The sequence below is a fragment of the Dendropsophus ebraccatus genome, chromosome 6 (genome assembly GCF_027789765.1).
Source record: "Dendropsophus ebraccatus isolate aDenEbr1 chromosome 6, aDenEbr1.pat, whole genome shotgun sequence".
Taxonomy (NCBI): domain Eukaryota; kingdom Metazoa; phylum Chordata; class Amphibia; order Anura; family Hylidae; genus Dendropsophus; species Dendropsophus ebraccatus.
The window spans coordinates 100,375,536-100,400,036 of NC_091459.1; the positions used below are offsets into that span (position 1 = coordinate 100,375,536).

At 46.9% G+C, this 24,501-nt stretch overlaps 1 protein-coding gene across 4 annotated transcripts in view; it reads left to right on the forward strand.

Moving 5' to 3' along the window:
* Nucleotides 1-7,451: 7,451 nt before the first annotated feature.
* The window catches only part of TSC22D2 (TSC22 domain family member 2), a 36,049-nt gene continuing 18,999 nt past the window's right edge, over nt 7,452-24,501 (forward strand). The window contains exon 1 of one of the 4 annotated variants that reach the window (XM_069975427.1): nt 7,452-9,524. In XM_069975427.1, the coding sequence (XP_069831528.1) occupies nt 8,071-9,524 (1,454 nt within the window). In that variant the 5' untranslated portion in view covers nt 7,452-8,070. The remainder of the gene's footprint in view (nt 9,525-24,501) is intronic. The other 3 variants (XM_069975428.1, XM_069975425.1, XM_069975426.1) reach the window with 3 other exon arrangements.

The following is a 24,501-nucleotide window of genomic DNA, read 5'->3' on the forward strand; positions in this document are numbered from 1 at the left end:
TATTCTACATACACTTCTATTTTTTATTTAGAGCGCTTACTGTGTTCTCAGACTTAGTAACATGACCACTCTGCCTGTGTTTTCTTAACTTCCTGTGATATTCTGTTCCCTTTCTGTTTCCTGTTCCTGCCAGTGAGGGAACAGTGAGTCATCAGGTGGGTGGGGTTATGCATACACAATTCTTTAGCCACACCCCTAACATGTAACTAACATCTGAGCCCAGAAGAAACTGCAGCAGTGAGGAGAGAATGACAGACTACAATCTCTTTACAGCACTGCAGCATAGGTTGGAGCTATAAAAAGTAAATAAAGGAAGTATGAGGGGGTGATTTATCAAAACTTGTGCAGAGGAACAGGGAAGCAGTTGCCCATAGCAACCAGTCAGATTCTGGGTTTCATTTTCGAAGGCCTTTTTAAAAATGAAAGAAGCGAACTGATAGGTCGCTATGGGTAACTGCTCCCCTGCACAGACTGTGATACATCTCCCCCTATATTGTTACTATTGTAGTGTAAAGATGTACAGTGTTAGGGCAGAGCTTAGCATGACATCACTTGTTCACTATTCCTGTACTGTGACATTGCCGTGTCCATTGTCTGTCTACTGTGACATCAAAGTGTGATGTGTCCCTGCCATCCCTGTAATGTAACTGTGTGCGTTATCTTTCACATTGGTAACTCTGGGCCTATGTGCAGAGCGATCTCATTCTGTCTGTCACAACAATTGTCTGGTTAACCCATTGCACATAATCCCAGCGCAGCGTTCATTTTACCAGAGCATTCTGCCTAATACCCTTGTACATTCCCCCTGTGCTGTGACATCACTGTGTACATTACTCCTGTGCTGTGACATCACTGTGTACCTTACCCCTGTGCTGTGACATCACTGTGTACATTCCCCGTTCAGTGACATCACTGTGTACATTACCCCTGCGCTGTGACATCACTGTGTACATGACTCCTGTGCTGTGACATCACTGTGTACCTTACCCCTGTGCTGTGACATCACTGTGTACATTACTCCTGTGCTGTGACATCACTGTGTACATGACTCCTGTGCTGTGACATCACTATGTACCTTACCCCTGTGCTGTGACATCACTGTGTACCTTACCCCTGTGCTGTGACATCACTGTGTACCTTACCCCTGTGCTGTGACATCACTGTGTACCTTACCCCTGTGCTGTGACATCACTGTGTACCTTACTCCTGTGCTGTGACATCACTGTGTACATTACTCCTGTGCTGTGACATCACTGTGTACATTCCCCTGTGCTGTGACATCATTGTATACATTCCCCCTGTGCTGTGACATCACTGTGTACATTTCCCCTGTGCTGTGACATCACTGTGTACATTACTCCTGTGCTGTGACATCACTGTTTACATTCCTCCTGTGCTGTGACATCACTGTGTACATTCCCCCTGTGCTGTGACATCACTGTGTACCTTATGTCACAAATTGCGCCGGACGTAGGTAGGGAACAGAACGAGACAGTGAGCCCTAACCACTAGAACCCACCTTCTGACCCTACCTACTTGCCTCAACAGCCCTAAACGGCCGTGGACAACCACGGTGTCAGTCCCTGTCCTACACCAGGTGATACACAAAACAAGACAGACGAAACAAACACAATAATGAAAAGTCTACGGTCCGGGTCAGCAACGGCGGTCAGCGAGGTACAAAAACATAAGGCAGAAGAAGAGTCAGAGACAGGCAAGGAGGTCAGGGCAGGCAGCAGACAAAGCAGGTTGGAAGATCAAGCAATAGGTCAGGCAACAGAAGTAACAGAACCAGGAGAGCTGAAGCGCTTAGCTGAGTAACACTCAATAGCCAGCAGGGAAATGAAGAGCCTGCTGCTTTTTTATCTGGAATCAGGGACTGGGTCCAGCACTTGATTGGATCAGCCCTGATCCCAGCACCCAGCTCAGCTGGACAGGTCTATAAGGAGTAACCCCTGCACTGCCAGAGTGTAACAGGCAATGCGGGTGTGGCTGGGAAACTAAGACAGCATTCAGACAGAACTGCAAACAAAAAACAAGCAGAGGCTCAGCGCTTCCTCGGTCGCCCAGCACGGACCGAGGAGCGCAAAGTCACATTCCTGACACCTTACCCTTGTGCTGTGACATCACTGTGTACACTACTCCTGTGCTGTGACATCATTATATACATTACCCCTGTGCTGTGACATCACTGTGTTCATTACTCCTGTGCTGTGACATCACTAAGTACATTCCCTGTGCTGTGACATCACTGTGTACATTCCCTGTGCTGTGACAACACTGTGTACATTACCTGTGCTGTGACATCACTGTGTACATTACTCCTGTGCTGTGACATCACCGTGTACATTACTCCTGTGCTGTGACATCACCATGTACATAACCCCTGTGCTGTGACATCCCTATGTACATTCCCTGTGCTGTGACATCACTGTGTACCTTACCCCTGTGCTGTGACATCACTGTGTACCTTACCCCTGTGCTGTGACATCACTGTGTACCTTACCCCTGTGCTGTGACATCACTGTGTACATTACTCCTGTGCTGGGACATCACTGTGTACATTACTCCTGTGCTGTGACATCACTGTGTACATTACCCCTGTGCTGTGACATCACTGTGTACATTACCCCTGTGCTGTGACATCACTGTGTACATTACCCCTGTGCTATATCACTGTGTACATTACCCCTGTGCTGTGACATCACTGTGTACATTACCCCTGTGCTGTGACATCACTGTGTACATTAACCCTGAGGAGGGGAGACCAAAATACCCACACATGCTTCACGTGAACTTGCTGCTGATTGTTAGACTAGGGACCCAGTACAGTTTTCCTTTGGGGCTCCATGGTGAGACACAAAATTTAAAGGGGATTTTGATTTACTTCTGTTCTGCCATCCTCCTCATACACCTGAACATTTAGCATCGCTGAACGTCCATGTGCGCTCTATGGGGAGGGGTAAGCTGCAGCTGACTTATTTCTCTAAGAACAAAGGGGATGGCCAGTGAAATTCCAACACGCCTGCCTCTTATCTGATCACCCTTATCAGTGGGGAGGGACTATCCGATGGAACGCTCACAGTCATGGTAGACTCTTGTCTCCCACAGAAATGCAGCGTCAGGGCACATGCTTCACTGCCTATGGGACTTCCAAAGCCGAGCCGTGTACTATCTATCCCATGTCTATCACCATGTCCCATGCAGGGGCGGTCTTGGCATTTCTGGGGCCCCCCCATGCCCCCCCCCCAGTAGTCCTCTTATAACCCTCCTACCACCATACAGAGATTACATATCACCTCAAAACTGCTCTTAACAAAACAGGAAGATATTACCAATGATGCCATAACATAATACTGCCACACCATGACCCCTATCACTACAGACCCTATAACAGAGTGCAGTTACATCCAGTGACTTACAGGAGGCATCTTCACTAATCAGCGTCTTTTACTTTTTTTTCTTTCTCTCTCCATCCAGCGTGGGCCACCTTGAAGTCTTCTCCCGGCTGGTAATCTTCCCTCCAGAATCTGTCAGAGAAATATTTTAGGCTCCAACACATACAGTAGTTAGGTCCCCTCTACGTCTATATAGTAGTTACGCCCCTCTGTGTCCCCACAGATTAAAGGTGTCCCTGTGCTCACACTTACTAATTAGGTATGTTCTGTGCCCCAGTATAGTAGTGAGGCATATAGGCACTTCTGTGCAGTCCCAATGTAAATAAGACTGCTGTGTGCTGCCCCCAGTTATATAGAACCCTTGTGCGCTGCCGACAGTAGTAAATACCACTTGTATGCTGCCCCCAGTAGTATATACCTCTTGTGTGCTGTCCCCAGTGGTATATAGACCCCCCTGTGTGCTCCCGCAGTTATATATAGACCTGTGTGATCACCCAGTTATACATAGCCCCCCTGTGTGCTCCCCCAGTATACTATATAGACAGGGGTGTGCTGCTCCCAGTCGTATATACCTCTTGTGCTCCCCCCAGTTGTATATACCCCCCGTGTGCTGCCCCCAGTTGTATATACCCCGTGTGCTGCCCCCAGTTTTATATACCCCCTGTGTGCTCCCCCACTTGTATATAGCCTCCGTGAGCTCCCCCACTTGTATATAGCCCCCCTGTGTGCTCCCCCCTTATATAGCCCCCCTGTGAGCTCCCCCACTTGTATATAGCCCCCTGTGAGCTCCCCCACTTGTATATAGCCCCCTGTGTGCTCCCGTTTATATAGCCCCCCTGTTCGCTCCCCCCGTTTATATAGCCCCCGTGCACTCCCCCACTTATATAGAGCCCCCCTGTGTGCTCCCGTTTATATAGCCCCCCTGTGCGCTCCCCCGTTTATATAGACCCCCACTGTGTGCTCCCCCCGTTTATGAAGCCCCCCGTGCTCTCCCCCGTTTATATAGCCCCCTGTGCACTCCCCCCGTTTATATAGCCCCCTGTGCGCTCCCCCCGTTTATATAGCCCCCTGTGCGCTCCCCCGTTTATATAGCCCCCCTGTGCGCCCCCCCCCGTTTATATAGCCCCCCTGTGAGCTCCCCCACTTGTATATAGCCCCCTGTGAGCTCCCCCACTTGTATATAGCCCCCTGTGTACTCCCGTTTATATAGCCCCCCTGTTCGCTCCCCCCGTTTATATAGCCCCCGTGCACTCCCCCACTTATATAGAGCCCCCCTGTGTGCTCCCGTTTATATAGCCCCCCTGTGCGCTCCCCCGTTTATATAGACCCCCACTGTGTGCTCCCCCCGTTTATGAAGCCCCCCTGTGCTCTCCCCCGTTTATATAGCCCCCTGTGCGCTCCCCCGTTTATATAGCCCCCTGTGCGCTCCCCCCGTTTATATAGCCCCCCTGTGCGCTCCCCCCGTTTATATAGCCCCCCTGTGCGCTCCCCCCATTTATATAGCCCCTGTGCGCTCCCCCCGTTTATATAGCCCCCTGTGCGCTCCCCCCATTTATATAGCCCCCCCTGTGCGCTCCCCCCATTTATATAGCCCCTGTGCGCTCCCCCCGTTTATATAGCCCCCTGTGCGCTCCCCCCGTTTATATAGCCCCCTGTGCGCTCCCCCCATTTATATAGCCCCCCTGTGCGCTCCCCCCGTTTTATATAGGCCCCCCTGTGCGCTCCCCCCGTTTATATAGCCCCCTGTGCGCTCCCCCCATTTATATAGCCCCCCTGTGCGCTCCCCCCGTTTTATATAGGCCCCCCTGTGCGCTCCCCCCGTTTATATAGCCCCCTGTGCGCTCCCCCCGTTCATATAGCCCCCTGTGCGCTCCCCCATTTATATAGCCCCCCCTGTGCGCCCCCCCGTTTATATAGCCCCCCTGTGTGCTCCCCCCTTATATAGCCCCCCTGTGAGCTCCCCCACTTGTATATAGCCCCCTGTGAGCTCCCCCACTTGTATATAGCCCCCTGTGTGCTCCCGTTTATATAGCCCCCCTGTTCGCTCCCCCCGTTTATATAGCCCCCGTGCACTACCCCACTTATATAGAGCCCCCCTGTGTGCTCCCCTGTTTATATAGCCCCCCTGTGCGCTCCCCCGTTTATATAGACCCCCACTGTGTGCTCCCCCCGTTTATATAGCCCCCCTGTGTGCTCCCCCCTTATATAGCCCCCCTGTGAGCTCCCCCACTTGTATATAGCCCCCTGTGAGCTCCCCCACTTGTATATAGCCCCCTGTGTGCTCCCGTTTATATAGCCCCCCTGTTCGCTCCCCCCGTTTATATAGCCCCCGTGCACTCCCCCACTTATATAGAGCCCCCCTGTGTGCTCCCCTGTTTATATAGCCCCCCTGTGCGCTCCCCCGTTTATATAGACCCCCACTGTGTGCTCCCCCCGTTTATGAAGCCCCCCTGTGCTCTCCCCCGTTTATATAGCCCCCTGTGCGCTCCCCCCATTTATATAGCCCCCTGTGTGCTCCCCCCGTTTATATAGCCCCCCTGTGCGCTCCCCCCGTGCGCTCCCCCCATTTATATAGCCCCTGTGCGCTCCCTCGTTTATATAGCCCCCTGTGCGCTCCCCCCGTTTATATAGCCCCCTGTGCGCTCCCCCCATTTATATAGCCCCCCTGTGCGCTCCCCCGTTTTATATAGGCCCCCCTGTGCGCTCCCCCCGTTTATATAGCCCCCTGTGCGCTCCCCCCATTTATATAGCCCCCCTGTGCGCTCCCCCCATTTTATATAGGCCCCCCTGTCCGCTCCCCCCGTTTATATAGCCCCCTGTGCGCTCCCCCCGTTCATATAGCCCCCTGTGCGCTCCTCCCGTTTTATATAGGCCCCCACTGTGTGCTCTACCTCCTATATAGTATATAACACAAAAAAAAAAAAAACATTTTTACTCACCTGGGACCGGCATCTCCTCTTCTCGTCTCTTCCCTCTTCCCACATAAGGCCGCTCTCCCGTTGTCATGGCACCGGCGCTCCAGTGACGCCTCGAGCGCCGGCACCAGAGACACAGAGCAGCCTCTTGTGACCGCAGGGAAAACACTTCCTGCGGCCACAAGAGTGACTGACAGGGAGGGAGCCAATGGCTCCTGCCCTGTCAGTGCCGCTGCTGCCTGTAACTATGTGCGCTCGTTACGAGCGCACATAGTTAGCCGCAGCGGTCTTGGGCACCAGAGCGGGGCCCCCCTGGAAGTCGGGGGCCCCACGCAATTGCGTGGTGCCCAAGACCGCTACTGGTCCCATGTACAGAGCTGTCTGCTTCCTGCCACCTACGCCACAGCTCTGGGAGACAGCGGATTGGCAGGGGACTGGTCATTAATATATTTTTCCTGGAAAACCCTTTAAGGGTACGTTCACACTTACCGAATCTGCAGCGGATTTCATTTAAATAACTGAACACAGCATCAAATCTGCACCATCTAATCTGCTGCAGATCCTGTAGGTGTGAACGCACCCTAAGCAACTCTGTGCAAATATAAGTGATGCAGCACTTGTAGGAAGTTGTCATACTGAGTATAGTCCTAGGTAGTGAGGAAAGACTGGGACACTACAACTCCCAGCATGCACTGCAGGTTGGCACCAGCCGGAGTGACAGGGGCAGTCATGGCTATTAGTCACAGCTGACTGTGCCTTCCGGGCAAGTCTCATCCTCGGGCAGAGCAATTACGTGACGTCATCAATGCGTCATTTTACGCGATTTGTCGCAATCGCTGACACTTTCTCCGATTCCTCAGTGACACACACTCCAGATGCGACAATCCCGGTTGGTGAGGATGACGGTGACCGGTAGCTACACACGGCACCTCCCGTAGCCTCAAAGAGTTAAAGTTAGCTGACACAAGCCGCTCACAGACAAAGCAGCAGAATGCTGGGACGTACCACCGGCACCGCCCCCTCCACCGCCTCTCTTAGCTATGCCCGAGGGGAATGGTTTCTCCCGCCTCTCCTCCCCACCCCTCCCCTTCCTATTCCCCGCCCCTCCTGATGACGTAGAAGACCTTAACCAATGGGACGGATTTATGAATGACTGCGGCCCCGCCCAGGCCTCCTGCACAGTGCCCCTGGCGGCCATCTTATGTACCGTGAAGACAGCGGTTTGAATTCGACTGTGTGTGAGGCAGCAGTGGGCGGGGCGGGGCAGAGGCTGAGGTCAGCTCGCAGTGGGCGGGGCTGCCGGAGCCGCCGTCACTAACAGACATTTATCCCTTGTAGTTCGCTGCCTCCTCAGCGTCTCTCACTTCCTCTCAGTGATTCGGGGACAGCGCCACCTCCTAATCCTGTCATGTCTGCCGCCCCGGAGTGCAGGTAGGGGGCGCGGGGGCGCCGCGGCCTGTCCCCACTCCTCCCGCTTCAGGCTTCCCACATAGGCTGAAGCCGGTAGTAGCATCTGTGCGGAGAGAGCGGCCTGTACATCCCCGGACTGTGGTGACGGAGGAGGCCGGGCCTAGCAGGGGCCTGCAGCAGCCGCCAGCCCTCATCGTTACCGGCCGCGGAGATGTGTACGCTGCGCTAGACGGTGACCCCGGGAGTTCTCCCCTCACCCCCGCCCCCTTCTCCCCTGGACTGGAGCGGGACCGCCGCTTCCTCCCTCCTGCCTCCCCGGGGGACGTGTCTCGGCTCTGCCCCTCATCATGTCCAAGATGCCGGCTAAGAAGAAGAGCTGCTTCCAGATCACCAGCGTGACCACGGCGCAGGCGGCCAGCAGCATCACCGAGGACACCGAGAGCCTGGACGACCCCGACGAGTCCCGCACCGAGGACGTCTCCTCCGAGATCTTCGATGTGTCCCGGGCCACGGACTACGGGCCCGAGGATGTGGTGGAGCGGAGCTCGTCCGAGGAGACGCTCAACAACGTGGGGGACCCCGACAGCTCGGCCACCGTGTCCCCCAACGTACAGCATCAGCCGGAGGCGGCCCGGATCCCTGCCCCGGCGGCTACACCCGGCAGCACGGCCCCGCTCCCCTCCGCCGCCTGCAGCTCCCGCTTCCGAGTCATCAAGCTGGACCATGGCTCCGGAGAGCCGTACCGGCGGGGCCGCTGGACGTGCACCGAGTACTATGACCGGGACTCTGACAGCACGGTGATCACCCGGGGCGCGGACTCCATGCGGGAGCGGGACAGCGGCCTGGGGGCCACCGTGGGCTCGGTACATGCGGGGCCCGGGCCGGACTCTCTGGCTGACGCCTCCGTGAGCGCTGTGTCCCAGCTGCTGCACCCGGACAAGCTGAGCCAGCCCCGGCAGCCGCCCCCGGTGTATCCCGGGGCCCAGTCCTATGCCCAGAGCGGCCACAATGGTCCTGCCCCCCCGGGAGCCGCTGCCGGCCTGTCTATGAGTCAGCAGAGCAGTGCAGCATGTGTCAGCCAGCCCCAGCCCTTCTCCTACCCCCAGGCTGCCGGGCATGTGATGGGCAGCGGGCAGCCTGTGCCCCTAATACAGCCCCAAGCAGCGGGCACCAGTCTTCCAGGCCAGCATCTGCCAGCCGCCAGCGGAGGAGTCATGGGCCTTCATCCCAAGCCTGGCGACCCGGCAAGTCAAGGATCAGGACTACCCGCCCCCCAGAGCCATCCAGCTCATATGCAACAGGCGTCTATTGGTGGGGGACAAGCGAAAGGGACTGGAAGTAGTCAGCTCTCAAACATTCCTGGTGGCCACCATGCCATGACCCCCGGCCTGCACAGTGTGCCCACTTCTGGGGTCTCTGGAATAACAAGTAGTGTGCCTAGTGTGTCGGCTACCCCTGTTACTATGCCAATTGCTCCTTCGACTTTTGTCCAGTCTCCATTGAGTAGCCATACGTCTGTCAGTAGGAGTAACAGCTTGGTCCCAACAGTTGGGCTTCCACCTGTGCAAGGTACAAGCAGTGTACATAGCAGTCTGCCACAGTCCACCATTAGTCAGTTTCAGAGCCAGCCGCTGGCAGGTCAGATCGATGACCGGAGAAAGTCGGAACCCCTACCTCAGCCGCCAATCCCCTTGATTTCTGAGAAGTCTTTTGTGAAAGTTCCTCTTACGGACCCTCTAACAAACCCTCTTCACTTACCCGTATTTGGTTTACCTATCCCTGTTGATGGTGAGGATGACAGGTATGGAGCTTTTCACGTTTGTCTTACTGCTATGCTTGCATTTCTTTCCAGGAACTCGCCTCCATTGTCGGCCGTCCCTATGAGTGACACCCTCGACCAGCAGGTTTCTAAAGTGATGAGAAATGGTTTTACCCGTTCAGCTCCAGCGCAGACTTTGTAGTAGGATAAAGGACTCTTGTACCTTAGAGGGGACATTCAGTGTCTTGTACGCTGTGTATGGGGATAATCCATGTAATCTTTCCCTAGTACATGGCTCAGGAAGTGTATCCCAGTGTGTGGGCGGCACCTGGCACTGAGCCGTAGACTGTACGTAGTGAAACGGCTACCATTACACGTCTTTACAATATATCTGACAGCTATAGGGGAACATAACTGTGGTGACTCTGAGTACTTGGACTTTTATGTTTTGTCCTTTTAACATAATGAGGACCTGGGTGATGGGAGAATGTAATCTGTCACCAAGGAATGAATGGGGGAGGGGGGATTCACCACCTCCAGTGCATTCACTCCCTAGTAGTTTTCTGTCAAGTCTGACATCTGGAGTGACTATTGTTTCCAACAGGGTGTAATCTTGTCTGTCAGTGGACTGGCTGAGGAGTGTCTATGGAGTGGATCTGCAGCTTTCCATGTACTGTCTGCAGTATTAAGTGGTGTAAGAGCTCATACCAGTTACTGTTACATTTCCACATATGAAACATATATTTAGAGTTCAGAATGGGGCTGAGTCTCATCCTTGGTTGTAAATATATGGCCACATGCATGATTCCTGTCACATTGGGCAGTCTGATCTGACAGCATATGTTATAGACAGAGAGGAGCTGAGCAGATTTGTATCTAGGCCCTGATTTACCAACTAGTTTTTTAGAGCAAACTTGGACTGGACAGTCTTCAAATGTGGCGAATTTATCAAAGTCTATCAGTCTGGTAGAATAATTGGCATGTCTGTAGCCTGTCCAGTCTAAGCCTATACCAACTACTAGTTGCTATCAAATTGGAATGATGTGCCAAAATGTTTGTGCATTGAAGCCACATCCATAGAGGTCATGGCCCCATTTTTACAGAGGTCAGACCTGGTGAGAAAAGTGTCTAAAAGTCATAAGTCATGTAAGAATTAAAGGCAACCAATCACTCAGATTTTCCAGGTAACCCAGTAGAGTTACCTGCAACACACAAGTGATTGGTTCACTTTAAATGTATCTGTTTTTGCAGGCCTGCTCAGTCATGGACTGCCTTCTGGGTAGAAGAGTATGCATACACTTGTCTATCATTGAGGACCAACCACTAGACTACAAAGCCCAGAATTAAAGAGGTTAAAAATAAGTTATGTTTTATTTTTTTTTATTTTTTTTTTTAGAACTTTATCCACTAACTATATCAGGCTGCTCAGCACCTCCTGCTTATACCTGTACCTGTACCTATGGTCAGATGTTGCCTTTTAGATTGTGATTTTTATTGGATATATAAATCTGCGTTGAATTCAGTATAGATAACATGGCTTCTGAGGCTTTGGTATTTTATGACGTATCACTTGGGTGTGTTATAGAGTGGTGGTGGGGAGAAATCTGTCTGCTAGATGCTGTACAGGCAGCAATTGGTTATTCTTCACACCTTTTCATTTCCATTGGTTATATACAGTAGTAGTGTCATGTTCTTCTTGTGGATGTAAACCCCTCCATATTGCCATCAGAAGTCACATGACCACCCATGGTCACATGAGTTTGTGTACAGGCAGGAAGTATTCCTAACATGCTTGACATGTGATGGGCTAAAATATTAAGGTTGCCAGTACAGTCAGCCCCCCCACAGTGTCTCCTGATGTTAAATCTCTCATTAATGATGACAACAAATAAACACCCCAAATAGGACTTTGGTGATTGTGTAAAGGCCTGGTAAGAGTGATTATAAACTGAGGATGACTGTCAGCTAACATTTCACATCCACTCTGGTCTGTACTTGGCTGTGGTGACGGCCACATCATAGTGATCAGTCACTTCTATAATGTACAGGTTTGTAGTAGTTTGATGTAAAGTCATATTTAGTATGATCTCTTTAAAGTGAATCTGTTGGCTGTAATTCACGTTCTATACGGCTGACACTGTAAGATAGCTGTGAGGTCAGGGAGACACTCGGTACACTTTCATGTATCTGTTCATGCTTTCAGAACGTAGAACAATGCTTTTATTCTCCAGTGACAGGTGTCAGAGACTTTCCCGAGCTCCTGATCTTCTGAGGACTGTAACGCCTCCTCCCATCCTATCCCTGAACCTGTTTGGAGCTCAGCATGCAGCTGGCCGTCAGTCAGGAACGGTCAGGTCTGGGAGGGGTAGGTAGGAGAGGTATTCAGTTGCAGCATATCAGGAGCTTGGGAAAGCCTTTTCACAGGATATCTCTTTTTTGTTATGAATGCACAGATGGATATATGAAATGTCATCTTGTTCTAACAGTGTCTACAGTGTGTAAATTGCAGAATTGCATCTAATAGATCCCCTTTAAGAGTATACTACATCATGTTGTATACACATTGAATATGCATGTGAGTACCATAGCTATGGCAGCCTTACTGAGGGTGAAGCAGCTTACGGTGACTAACCATCTATGATTTATCTTACTTTTCCTAATTTGGATTACTAGCCTTGTTCTACTGTTAAGAAACCCCTTTTATACTGTGGCATACTATCAGTTTTATGACTTTTACTGTAGCGTCAGAGATGTGGGAAATGCAGCTGTAATTCTCCAGCTTGGGTTTTCCATAGAAGCGCTCTTAGGATTCCTATAACCACGTCACTTCCTATTATCGCCACATATACTAATATACGTATATTACACACTGTGGGGGTGAACTGTGCTGCATGTATATTTCCACCTCTCTCAGTATAAGATGCTCTGCATTATACCTTGCTGGCAATGAAGTCGATCTCTGGATACAATGACACTTTCTTGTGATATGTGATACATAGTCTGTAAGCTCCTCTGGGGCAGGGAGTGATGTGGATAAATATATTGTAGCTCAGAGTGCTGTGCAAGTCCTATAAGAATAAAGGTTCTCATGTTGAGAGAGAGAGAGAGACACGCACGCACACATATATATATATATATATATATATATATATATATATATATATATATATATATATATATATATATATATATATATATATATATTATATTAGTTTATATATGGTGGTGAGAATAAATCAAATTGTAATTTATTTTTTCAGGTTATGTCCCTTCCTCCTGTCAGTCTTGGTTACAGGCTTTGTTTAGTTTCCTGCTTTTACAACCTGTAATTGTAGATGAGAGGAGCCAGGTATGTATTGTTACACATAATGTCCAGTGTTAGGTAAAAGTTTTGGGCTCGGTCATCAAGAGGTGTCGTTTTTTTTTGTTTTTTTTTGTCCTAATGTGTATATAACACCTCATAGAATAGTGACATCCTCTGTAACAGTTTTCACCTAACCATTGGCTCTACAGCTGTTGTAAAAATACAGCTCCTATAATCCTCCTTCGGCTGTCGGGATGATCGGAGCTGTAGCATTACAACAGCTGGAGAGCCAGAGGCTTGGGAGCACTGCTCCAATGAGGTATTCATAAAGGCATTATTGCATCTAAAACTGCTGACACTGGGGAAATAACCAACAAACCTGTGCTCCTCTGCCACTGATCCCTACTGTAAGCACTTTCTGTTCTTGGCCCTGACACACAATGCATTTGGAAACACTTCAGATCCTTTCACATTTTGGTATTTTGCAGCCTTGTGCTAAAATAAGTGTTCCCCCATAAGCCATAATGACATGGTAATAGAATGTTAGACATTTTTGCTAGTTTATTGAAAATGGAAAACTAAAATATTGCATTGACATAAGTATTCAGACTCTCCACCAGTAGGAACAGCGGGACCTCCACGTTGGATGCACAGTCCCAACTCATGTCGGCCACCACCTGATTCACAATTCAGCAACAAATGGGGTTTGGAGACAGCATCCGTGCAGTGAAAAAAGTCGGACTTGAGAAAGGCTCAGGATTGTTAAGAGCCGAAACACTGTCTTTTTATATGCAAATGACAAAATAAAGTAACTTTTTTCACTGCACGGATGCTGTCTCCAAACCTCATTTGTTGCAGTATTAAGACTCTTTACTCTTTACTGGTCTGAGGCCCAGAGCACTCTAGGTCAGGTTTTTATTAAGAATTTCTCAGTACTTTGCTCTATTCAGCTTTTCCTCAACGCTGACCAGTGTTCCCGTTCCAGCTACTGAAACATCCCCAAAGCACGATGCTGCCCCCATGCTTCTCTGTAGGGATGTTATTAGACTGGTGGTGAGCAGTACATAGAATTGAGACCAAAAAGTTCAGTCCTAGATTTTATCCCACCAGAGACTCTAGCTGCTTCAGGTGCTGTTTTGCAAACTCCAGACGGCTTTCATATATATCTTACTGAAGAGAAGCTTCTTTCTGCCATTAGGGGCAGATTGGTGGAGTGCTGCAGTTTTGGCCTTTTTGAAGTTTCTCCCATTTGCACCCGTAATCTGTGTGCTCAGAGTGACTGCAGGGTTTTTGGATCCCTTTTTGCCACTTCCTTTTTCCCCCAATTATTTACTATGTGGAGTAGTCAACTCTAAGAAGTTACATTTCATCCATTTAAGTGTTATCTAGGTTGCTGTGCTTTTAGGAACTTTCAGTGCAGCAGAAATTTTGTCCCCTTCACCAGATCTGTGTCTCCACACAATTTTTTTTTTCTTTTAATTTAATTACTGCGAGACATTTTTTTATTTCACAGTGCAGAAACATCTAAAAAATGATCAAGAGAACTGGGAGGCCCTGGAGATAATTATTATTATTATTTTATTTATTTTTTTTATGTGTCATAGCAAAGGATCTAAATCCTTATGTCTGTGCAAAATTTTAGTTTTTGTCCTTTGGAGAAAATGCCAACTCTGTGGTAATTGTGGTGTTGTCAATGCCTATCATAGGCTGTCCATACAGCCAGTGCCTCAGCTAAGCTCTCAGCTGCAAGTAATTCAATTCCTGCTTTAGGGTACAAACCCACACACCGTATACGCAGTAGATACGCAACAAATATGCAGCAGATTTAATGGTGCGGATTTGATGCTGTGTTCAGTTATTTAGATCTAATCTGCTGCGTATTTGCTGCGTATCGCAGCAGTAAATACGCTGCGTATACGGTGTGTGGGTTTATACCCTTACTGTGTAAAATAGGCTGTTGTGTAGTTATAATCTACACTCTTGTATGGGCTGTTTGTCAGTGTATGTTTTAAACAGGGTTTTTACATGCTAAAATTTATGTTCTGAAAAGAATGCAGCTTGTCTTCCCGATCTTTTTTTGAGCATGATGGTCCAGAGCTCCGAAAGCTGATTTATAGCAAGTGAAAATCCTGTAGAACACCCTTACTTCTGTGTGGGTTATATCATAGGCAGCAGTATGTGCCTGTCCCTGCTGCACTGTAATTCTTTGTGGCATAACCTTACCGCTCAGCCAGTCCATCCTGAGCACGGCTAGATAGTGTGTTTTTTTTTTTTTTTTTTTTTTTTTTTTTGGTTCCAGCATTACTTTCCATCTGTCTTTTTTTTTCTATTCTAACAAGTGTTACCCAGCTGGTCAATAGAAATTAGATTTTGCTCAGAAGCTGAATTTGTCTTTCACTGGGAATTAATGGTGCCTAGCACTAATATGGACCATCAGCAAAACCTGTTCCCAAGTTCTCAGTTATCTACAGAAATAAGCTTAAATGCCCCAAGATTTTTATGAACGTCATGTGTGCGGAGACGAAGTGTGGGTTCACACATAATGGAATTGCAGCAGATTTCACACTGCAAGTTAGCAGCGAAATCCGCAGCGATTTTCTTCTGTCAGTTTTTCAATAGTAGCACGTACTCACAGTGGAATTGTCACCCCGGTGTATGTAAGCGGCAGCCCCCTTTACCCCGCTGCACACATTACCCGGTCCCCACTCCGGCTTGTTCTGTAGCTCCCGGGAGCTACAAAACATGCCGGAGCGCGGACCAGGTAATGTGTGCACCAGGGGTAAGGGGGCTGCTGCTGATTCATCACTGACAGGAAATGGAAAACGGCAGAACTACAAAATAAGTATTGTGTACAGTTCCCCAGCTCCTCCCTCTCTTCATAGACAACACATTAAGCTCGGTCACACAATTCCTTGCCTTCTCTCAGCTGTTTTTCACAGTCCTCCCACCCTACCTACTCCCTTCCCCAAGCATTCCTGCCCAATGCTGTTAGAGAACATCTTTTCACTGCAGATCATTGCACAGGGAGCTTGTGTCATTTAGCACAACGAGGCAGCATGTTGTAACACGCCTCTCTAATGGTGCGTTTACACAGACAGATTTATCTGACAGATCTTTGAAGCCAAAGCCAGGAACAGACTATAATCCTGGATCAGGTCATAAAGGAAAGACTGGGATCTATCCTCTTTTCAAATCCATTCTGGGCTTTGGCTTCCAAAATCTGTCAGATAAATCCCTGTGTAAACGCACCATAAGGCTGTGTTCACAGGTGGCCTTTTTTTGTTGCATTTTTAAAATGTTTTTTTTTTTTTTTTTTTACACTTTTCCCGCTACTTCACCTTGAATGTCGTCATAATGGCGCTAATTTACAGCAAATGCACATCATGCAGGAAAGTTGTAGCAGTACTGTATGCTTCTGCAGCATGTTTTTTTGTTGGACTACCCCTTTAAATCTGCTGTGGATTTAATCATTATAAATATCTTAAATCAGAAGCCGATATCAATGTGGTTGCTGCTTCTCTGCACAAGGTTTAATAAGTCTCTCAATGCATCTTGGGGGCTGTGTTTTTTTGTTAAAGCCGTGTGCTGTGGATGTTGACATGAAATTCTTGTCAGAATCCACATGGTATACGGGTTTCAAAACCTCAATGCTGTCTTGAATGATCTTGGTCCTGGTGTAGATTATTCACTTCAATGAGTAGTCACGCATTCCAGGAAATCCATTTTCAGAGAGGTAGGGATGTATGAAGTCAGGTTTATAAGGTGTCTACTGGCATCTATCATCTGAGAGCAGTTTTCTTATATAGCAAATAGTAACATCACTGGATCAGTGACAGTGTGGTAGACGTGAGGTCTAGTGGTTGTGTATTTTTGATTAGTATTGGCTAGTATTAGTGTTTAGTGTTTTTCACCATTGTATTGCTTTTGTAAGGGGGATAAAAATATTCACGTCAAGGAGAGCGAGGAAGCCAGCACTAGTCACCACCCAAACAGATAATGGCAATAAATCTATCGGTTAGGTATATGCAGATTCAAACGTCCATACTGTGGGTTGCAATAGGGGTGCACATAGCCAAAAAAAGAGCACTTTTAAGCGTATAGTAAAGAAACAGTAGCTGGCACCACCACCGAGCCATACCTTTAAAATATTACTAAAGATACCATTTGTCTTTCTGCACTTGAGCATGACCAAGGGTGTGCTAGGCCTCTGTGCCGAAAATGTGCCCTCAGATCCAAATGGTGACAGGATAAGCGTCCCACCTTGTTTGGATTGAAAGAATAGAGCTGCATATTGTGCTCAAAAAGGGAAGAAACTTCTGATGGAGGCACAAAGCAATGTGAATAGAGTTGGAGCTAAACGTAATGTTGGTGATGGAGGATGCTGCTGCATTGCTTTAAATCCCATAGTCAAGCCACCTTATTAGGTAACTGTTGCACAGATAATCACAGACAAACAGGATTTAAGGTTCCTGGGGAAGAAATATTTTCTGGTATATGGTTGTTACAGCCATTTGAGAGGACCCAGGAGAAAACTTTGCAACCATGAGTATTCTACTTTCTGAAGAATATTCAGTGGGGGACCTGAAGTTGTCACAGAAGGCCTGTGTACAGAAAGTGATGGCCCTGAGTAAAGTTGCTTCCCACCTTTTTAACTTTTTTCTGCTCCACCCTGGGTGTTGGGAAAGCGGGATCCAGTCCTGGAAAACTAGGAGAAGTTTTCCAGGACTGGATGCAGCTTTTCCCGCAACCCAAGGAGGAGCAACAGGGAACGGAACAGAGTTTTAAGGCAGCGGCTGATAAAACAAAGCTCTCTGCTTCGTTCAGACAGGCGCTTTGCTCATCTCTAGTCCTGAGTGGATAAGCTAACCTTTTTTATCCGGATATATTTTTCTATATGTTGAATACAGGGGAGAGTAGGCGTAATGTATAAATATGTTAGAGTGACTGCTTGATAGATAAGGTCCCTAAATAAGGTGGTATAGTTTTCCACAACAGACATCAACTTGCAGTATATTGTTCCACTCCATAAGTGTATACAGTCCAACGCACACCTATAAGTCAAATTGTTAGGCTGTGTTCACGCATTGCAGTTTTGCGGTTTTGATGCTCCTTACTGCATGTGCCAAAGACTGTATTTTGGACTTCTAAAAAAAAAATTTTTCCAACAAGGAATTGCATTGAGTGATTCCCATGAAGTTAAAATGATAGGGTACGTCCACACTATGAAATGGCGACGAAATCTGCCCGTGCATAGAATGGAGTCTATGACATGGGCGGAGATGCGTGCGCCAACCTCAGTCTGTGAGTGGGTGCGAGCTGCGGAATGCGCAATGGGTTTTCCGCCGCCATTCCGTAGTGTGCACGTACCCTAAGGGTGCATTCACACGTACAGGATCCGCAGCAAATTTGATGCTGTGTTCAGTTATTTAGATCAAATCTGATGTACAGTGTATGTGAAGCTACCCTAAAGCTGTAATTGCAAGTTCTGTGAAGAAGGGACTTATTAGGGACTGTTTTTCTGGAAGGTTATTTGGTAGAGCTGGTTTTCAAACTGCATAGTAACATTTTTTGTAGCCCCTATTGCTTCAATATATTGTATGAAGAATTACAGTAAAAAAAGTTTGACAAAAGAGCAGAACATATGGAAATGATCTTAGAAAGCATAAACGTCATAGTATGACCTGTGCAGACTCTGAACAAGGAGGAAATGCCAGTCAGTTTGAAATTTTAAAATGACATGATTTGTTACTGTAGTTACTGAGAACTGGATTAGAGAGTTGTTTTTTTTTTTTTTACTGTAATATTTGCAGCCTGAAACCTGCAGTAAAATAAATTAGTTTTGCTAAATTTAGATGAGACTTTGTAGTTATGTGTGCAGAACCCCCACAGTTTCATGTAGGAATCCTGTCAGGAGCTGAGGTCCTCTTACATGAGTCCAATATTGGCATACAGGAACGTTCATTGCGGATATTCAGGTCAAAATACAAACGAAAAATGACTTGTCTTTCGGTTGATTGTACCTCTTCAGAGGGCAATTTATTTCTTGCTAGTAGACCCCACATCCTCCTGTGTAAATGCTAATTTGCAACAAATTGATAGTTAATGGGTCACATAATCTAGCTTTAAGGCCATGTTCGCACATAGCGTTTAATTAGTGCTATGTTGATGTGAATTGCACAATTTGTGGCAACATATCACTTATTAACGCTAATTAAATGCTTCTGCACGGAACACGTACGTGGAATGCATGTAACGGACTCACCCACCCACCAGGGCAGCATCTGTGATAAGATGCTGGGAGCGGGGAAACTGTATTCATATGCACCGCGCTGTAATAAAGCAGCTGTGTGGCGCAGTCATTACAGCGCGGTGCATATGCATACAGTTCCCCCACTCCCAGCATCTTATCACAGATGCTGCCCTGGTGGGGGGGGGAAGAGTCCATTACATGCATTCCACGTATGTGTTCCCTGCAGAACACAGAAACATGTAAATGTGGCCTCAGGCTTTGCAAATGAGCGCTGATCTTGTTGATTGGGCCATGTAAAAGGGCCCTTCCTCGGGAATCCTTCCCCAAATCCTGTAAACCTATATATCCCACAGCTCAGCTCCTTTCAGAAATCCTTTAGTTTAGTTTTAGACTGTTTAGCTGACAGATGAACTCTTACTCAGAGTATCATGGGAAGAGTGGGGATGGGGGAGCTTTGTGTGTGTGTGTGTTGCCGCCTCTCCTTTCACTCTACTTCTGGATGCTGTCTCCTTGTCACCAGATGGGTGATGGAACAACCACCTATTGGACATTTTATGGCATTACCTGTCAGAATACTTTTATTTAAATTGAAACAAATTACTACTAGATACTTGGCTCACTGTAATAGCAAGTTAAGTTATGCAGCTTTTGATGGTGGAAATCATATATTGTAAAGACTATACTATACTAACGTTAGTAAGTCTGTAAATTAGAAGAGATTCCTTATTCATCACTTTATTCTCATGATGAGTGAAGGTCCCATAGGTCAGACCTCCATTAAACATAAAGGCACCATGTTAGTAAAACACTGTAGCTTGTTTAGTCTCTGGATCAGTACGGGTTCTAGGGGTTGGATCCCCACCAGTCACAGTGATGACACATTTTAGCAGTATAAGTCTAGAAAAGTGTCTGTACGCTAATAAACATATTTTTGATATATTATTTCGGGTGTGCTGGTTCAGTACTTTCCTTCTTTTTTGATACATTTTAGCAGTATGCTAAAATGGCCATTTTTCTGAAAACATTAAATATCAACAGTACAAGCGATTTAAGAAACTCTGTAATAGGTTTTATGTACTAAAAGAGTTTCCTTCTGTACTAAAAAAGAAATCTCCCAGCCTCCCCCCTCACATCAGAAGAAGCAGGATTTCTGTCTCCATTATGTGGCTATGGAGAGGGGAGGGGCTGTTAGGAGTGACTGAGCACAGAGGATTCCTGCAAAGCACAACACCCTGCAATCTTCTCTCAGTAAGTTCATAGATAAGCACTGACCTTTCTGACACCAGAATTTAGCGTTTTAGGTGCCCAGAGAGTCTACAGACAGCTGACCTTCATGTCACCTCTTCCTGCTCCCTCCTCTCCCTCAGCCCCTCCCCCCTTCATAGGCTTACAATGGAGAGAGCAGAACCCGTCTTCACTGGCTTCTCTGTAATGAAGACGTGTTTGCCTGATAATGCACAGATAAGAAGTCAGGGGGGGAGGCTGGGAGATTGCTTCTTGAGTACAGAAGGAGGCGTTTTTGGCTTATGAAACCTATTACAGAGTTTTTTAAAATCGCTTATACTACTGATTTCTGCAATAATAATAATAAAAAAAAAAAAAAAAACATTACAGTTACGCTTTAAGTGTTGGGTGCAGTGGTGTACCTGGTATACTATTCAGTGGCGGTGTCTTAGCTTGTGCAAGGTTGCCACCACAAACCACTCAACCACTTGTCATGTACATACAGTGTTTAGTTGTGTGAGATTCTACTTTTGTATGTTCTTATGTGAACTAAGGAGATGTTCTTGTTAGTGGTTACATGGAAAGTAGAACATTCCTTGAAAAGTCCTCTGCGTTTGGAAGTCAGGTAAAATCTGCCAGTGTTGGAATGGGAACAGAGTACAGATGATTTTCCGTAGATATCTGACCTGTATGAGCTGCTCCGGCTGCATTCCAGGAACGCTAGTGAATGGATGTGATTGTGAACTGTCGGCTCCGGACGCTCGCCGGCTAAAGAACCCCATTGTAAGGCTGTCTATTTGAGGTGCCTCTTGCCTCATTTGCTTAAATGCTGACTTGTGTGGTGTTCATTGAAGCTGATAAATCATACATTATCACATACAACCTCCGAAATACTTGTTTCATTCACACAAGCAGTGTGACCGTAGGAACTACCTTGTTGTCAATTGTTAAGGAATACAGGACCATTTCTGTTTGGCTAAAATTGGGAACCTCTTGACCAAACCAGAAATCCTTTAAAGTGAACTTAATAGGAACTATTGGTGAGATGGCCTTTATGCCTTAAAGTCTGTGTTCTGCTTTGTAAACAGAACTTGCCCATATTGACTGGTAAATGGCTTGTACAGGATTGGCAGAACATCACTGCTTATTTTTCCCAGAAACGGCACCACATCCTTCCAAAGGTTATTGCAGTTCAGCTCCAATATAGAAGTGTTCCCATCACCTGTCGGCAGGATGTTATAAGGGTGGGAATGCTGGGATCCTTTGCTGAATGGAGCTGAGCTGCAATACTAAGTGCCGCATGTGGTCATCTGTGGTGCTACTTTCTGGAAGAAAACTTTATTGGTGAGCACGTGCCTCTTGCCTGTATTACTCAATCTCTTGGCTTCAGAAATAGATCTGCCACTAAGGAGATGTAAAGGTCACTTACTGCCAGGAAGGTGGCAATCTATGGGTGACGGGACTTGGCTACCTTCAGGCAAAAGTCTGGAGACCCAACACTCTTATTACAGGATGCTTAGCTGGTGGCGGCGGTGGTGGGATTAAAGCAGATCTGTTGACAGAAAAGCTGGGGCGTTCATGGGTAGATAGGGCTAGCCATTATGATTGAGGGAAGAAAAAAAATATATTGCAACTGTCCTTTACATCTACAAGATATAGGCCTTTGCTAATATGAAGGCTAAAGTGCCCAGGGGGTGTGACCTTGCAAGGCAAAAGCCCATATTGATTCCATGTTTTTATCCTTACTACCTGGCCTGTCTGCATCCACCCTGTTTCACTGATGGCTACTAGGTAGAGAACATGTGCTGGAGTTCCCCAGGCTTGGGTAAAGCCTCTGGGCGCTTATACCCGCTTATACCTTATACCTGAGTGATGCAATGGTATTGCACGCTAATGAGCTACTTGTTTTTTGTGCAGTGCCCACAGACCTGGCACAGTAGATCTATAAGATGCTGGTCTGTACCTTCCTAGTCCTGGCTGCTTTATGCCTTGCATAGTTTGGCTGTTCTACCAGTAAAGTGAAGTTCTCATCAGAGATTTGGGGATCAGCAGTTGTGCAGTTAGCAGAATGCACAGCATTGTGGCTTGGCCGCATCAGGCTGTTTTCTAAATTACAGTTTGGCAACGTTTCTCCCAAACACTAACAAAGATAGCGGAGCCAGCGACTTTCCTCATCACACTGGATACAATTCCAAGAAGTTACTATTGAGCAATAAAAAGCGCACCTTTCAGAAGTGGTAATTGTTGTTCTCCTGTTAAATACATGTCATGGGCGGGTGTGTTATCTCTATGTAAGCTGTTTAAGGCTTTGTTCACACCGTTCTCTATTACATGGATTCTGATACTATAAACTGTGCTCTAGTTATGCTACAAATGGGCATCTAAAATGTGTCACTGGCTTTATATATGTGGAGGAAATTATATCATTAAAGCAGGATCCATGCAGATCTCTGTTGTATAGCCTGGGCTTGAGAGCAGTATTGAGACCTTGGCTGTGCAAGAAAAAATGGTGAAGGTCATTCAGCGCTACATCATCACTGCGCCTCTTTGTTGTCAGGATCAGGAGGCCTTGTGTTTGCCCTCCTTTCTCTCCAGCCTCTGTGAGCTGTCATCTAAGGTGTCTATCAAAGTGTGCCAAGACCAGGGCTTCTGAAGCCCTGCAGTTCCAGACACAGCCACTGGCAACACCCCTTGCCGCTACCAGTCAATGTAAATATTTAAAAATGTCTTTAATAAAGTTACATAACTATAAAAGAAATGTCAAAATATAACTTTGTTAAAGGGCTATTCTGGAGAAATACTCTTTATTTTTTTTTTCTTTTACCTTTTGTCACAAGGGTGGATTCCCTGATTCAATGAGCTCTGTTAGAAGACTTTACCTTTTTATAGACTCATTTATACCCTTGCTTTGCCCTTCACTACACCAGTCTTCTGATTTCATACCATTGTTACAAATAAACTTTTGGCATGTCTTGGAGACACGTAAAAAGTTTTGATCGATTTAGGGTCTAGGTGCTAAAGTCCCCTCCAATTGCTTAGTAGAGCTGGTTTGTTTTATACATGTGACTGGGGATGACTCTTAATGTAATTCTATGGCACAGTCTCATAAATTGTGGGAGAAGCGCTTAGCCGTGTGAGTCTCCCTGCTCATTTTAGTAAACATTAGGGGTCTGAACATCCATACCCTGACATTGGATACTTTTGACATATCTGACAGGTACACTTTACTGTTAGTGCTACTTTGCTACCAATATTTGTACAGCAGTGATGTATCTGTCCTACAATGTCATACGCAACAGCGGAGAAATTCAATCACTCAGCTTGTCCTAATGATTGACCTGCAGAGGACCGGCTGCTCTTTATAGCAACATAGATGTTATCAACACAGTCCAGATTTTACAGCTTTGTGTAATATGTAAAGGGATTTTCCTACCGTTAAATACGATAGCAAATCACTCATCATGTACAATCAGTGGAGCTCTGACTTACTCTTAGGTTAGGGGCAACAGCACTAGTTGTCCCTTTCCTACTACTTCACCCACTCTAGGAATGACATGCTCAAAGGACCTCGGCCGCTTCCTTCCTTTAAATTGACAGTGATTCCAGAGGTTGTTCCTTAATGTTGTGGCATATCCAGAATACCCCTTTACAGGCTTGGCTAGTTCTCTGTGCTCTTAGTGCTAAGTATATTGGTTTGGGGTAGTAGCCTGGTCTCGCCCTTCATTCCCTCAGGTTGGGGGAAGGGGTTTGTGTTGGATTTTGAAGCTGATGAGTCGTTGACATTTATGACTTATTAGTAATGATCTTCAGAGGAAACCTTTACCGCTGACTCCACAAAGTGTGTAGTTCACCCCTGCAAAAGAGGAAGAGGAACCACTGCTTTGCAAACCTATAAGCACTTACTGGAAAAGTGATGCTGCAGCTTTCTCGCCCACACAAATTTAGCATTTCAGTCTATTTCTAGTCTGAGTTTCACTTACAAAGGTCTTGGGGACTGGTATTCTTGTCTTCAGGCCAAGTATATTTAGTTTGGGGTGTTATGCTGATAACTGGTACCGTTTATTTGAAGTAGGACAGATACTGTTTCCCTTTTATGTAATATAGTGTCATGCGCTTACAAAATGCATCTCCAGCTGTAAAGAACTTATGGCGTGACATGGACACGTTGGAGATTGCTGGAGCAAAAGGACAACCATGTTTTGCTTAGTCATGCATGACTACTTCTGTGTCCTTTGGGAGAG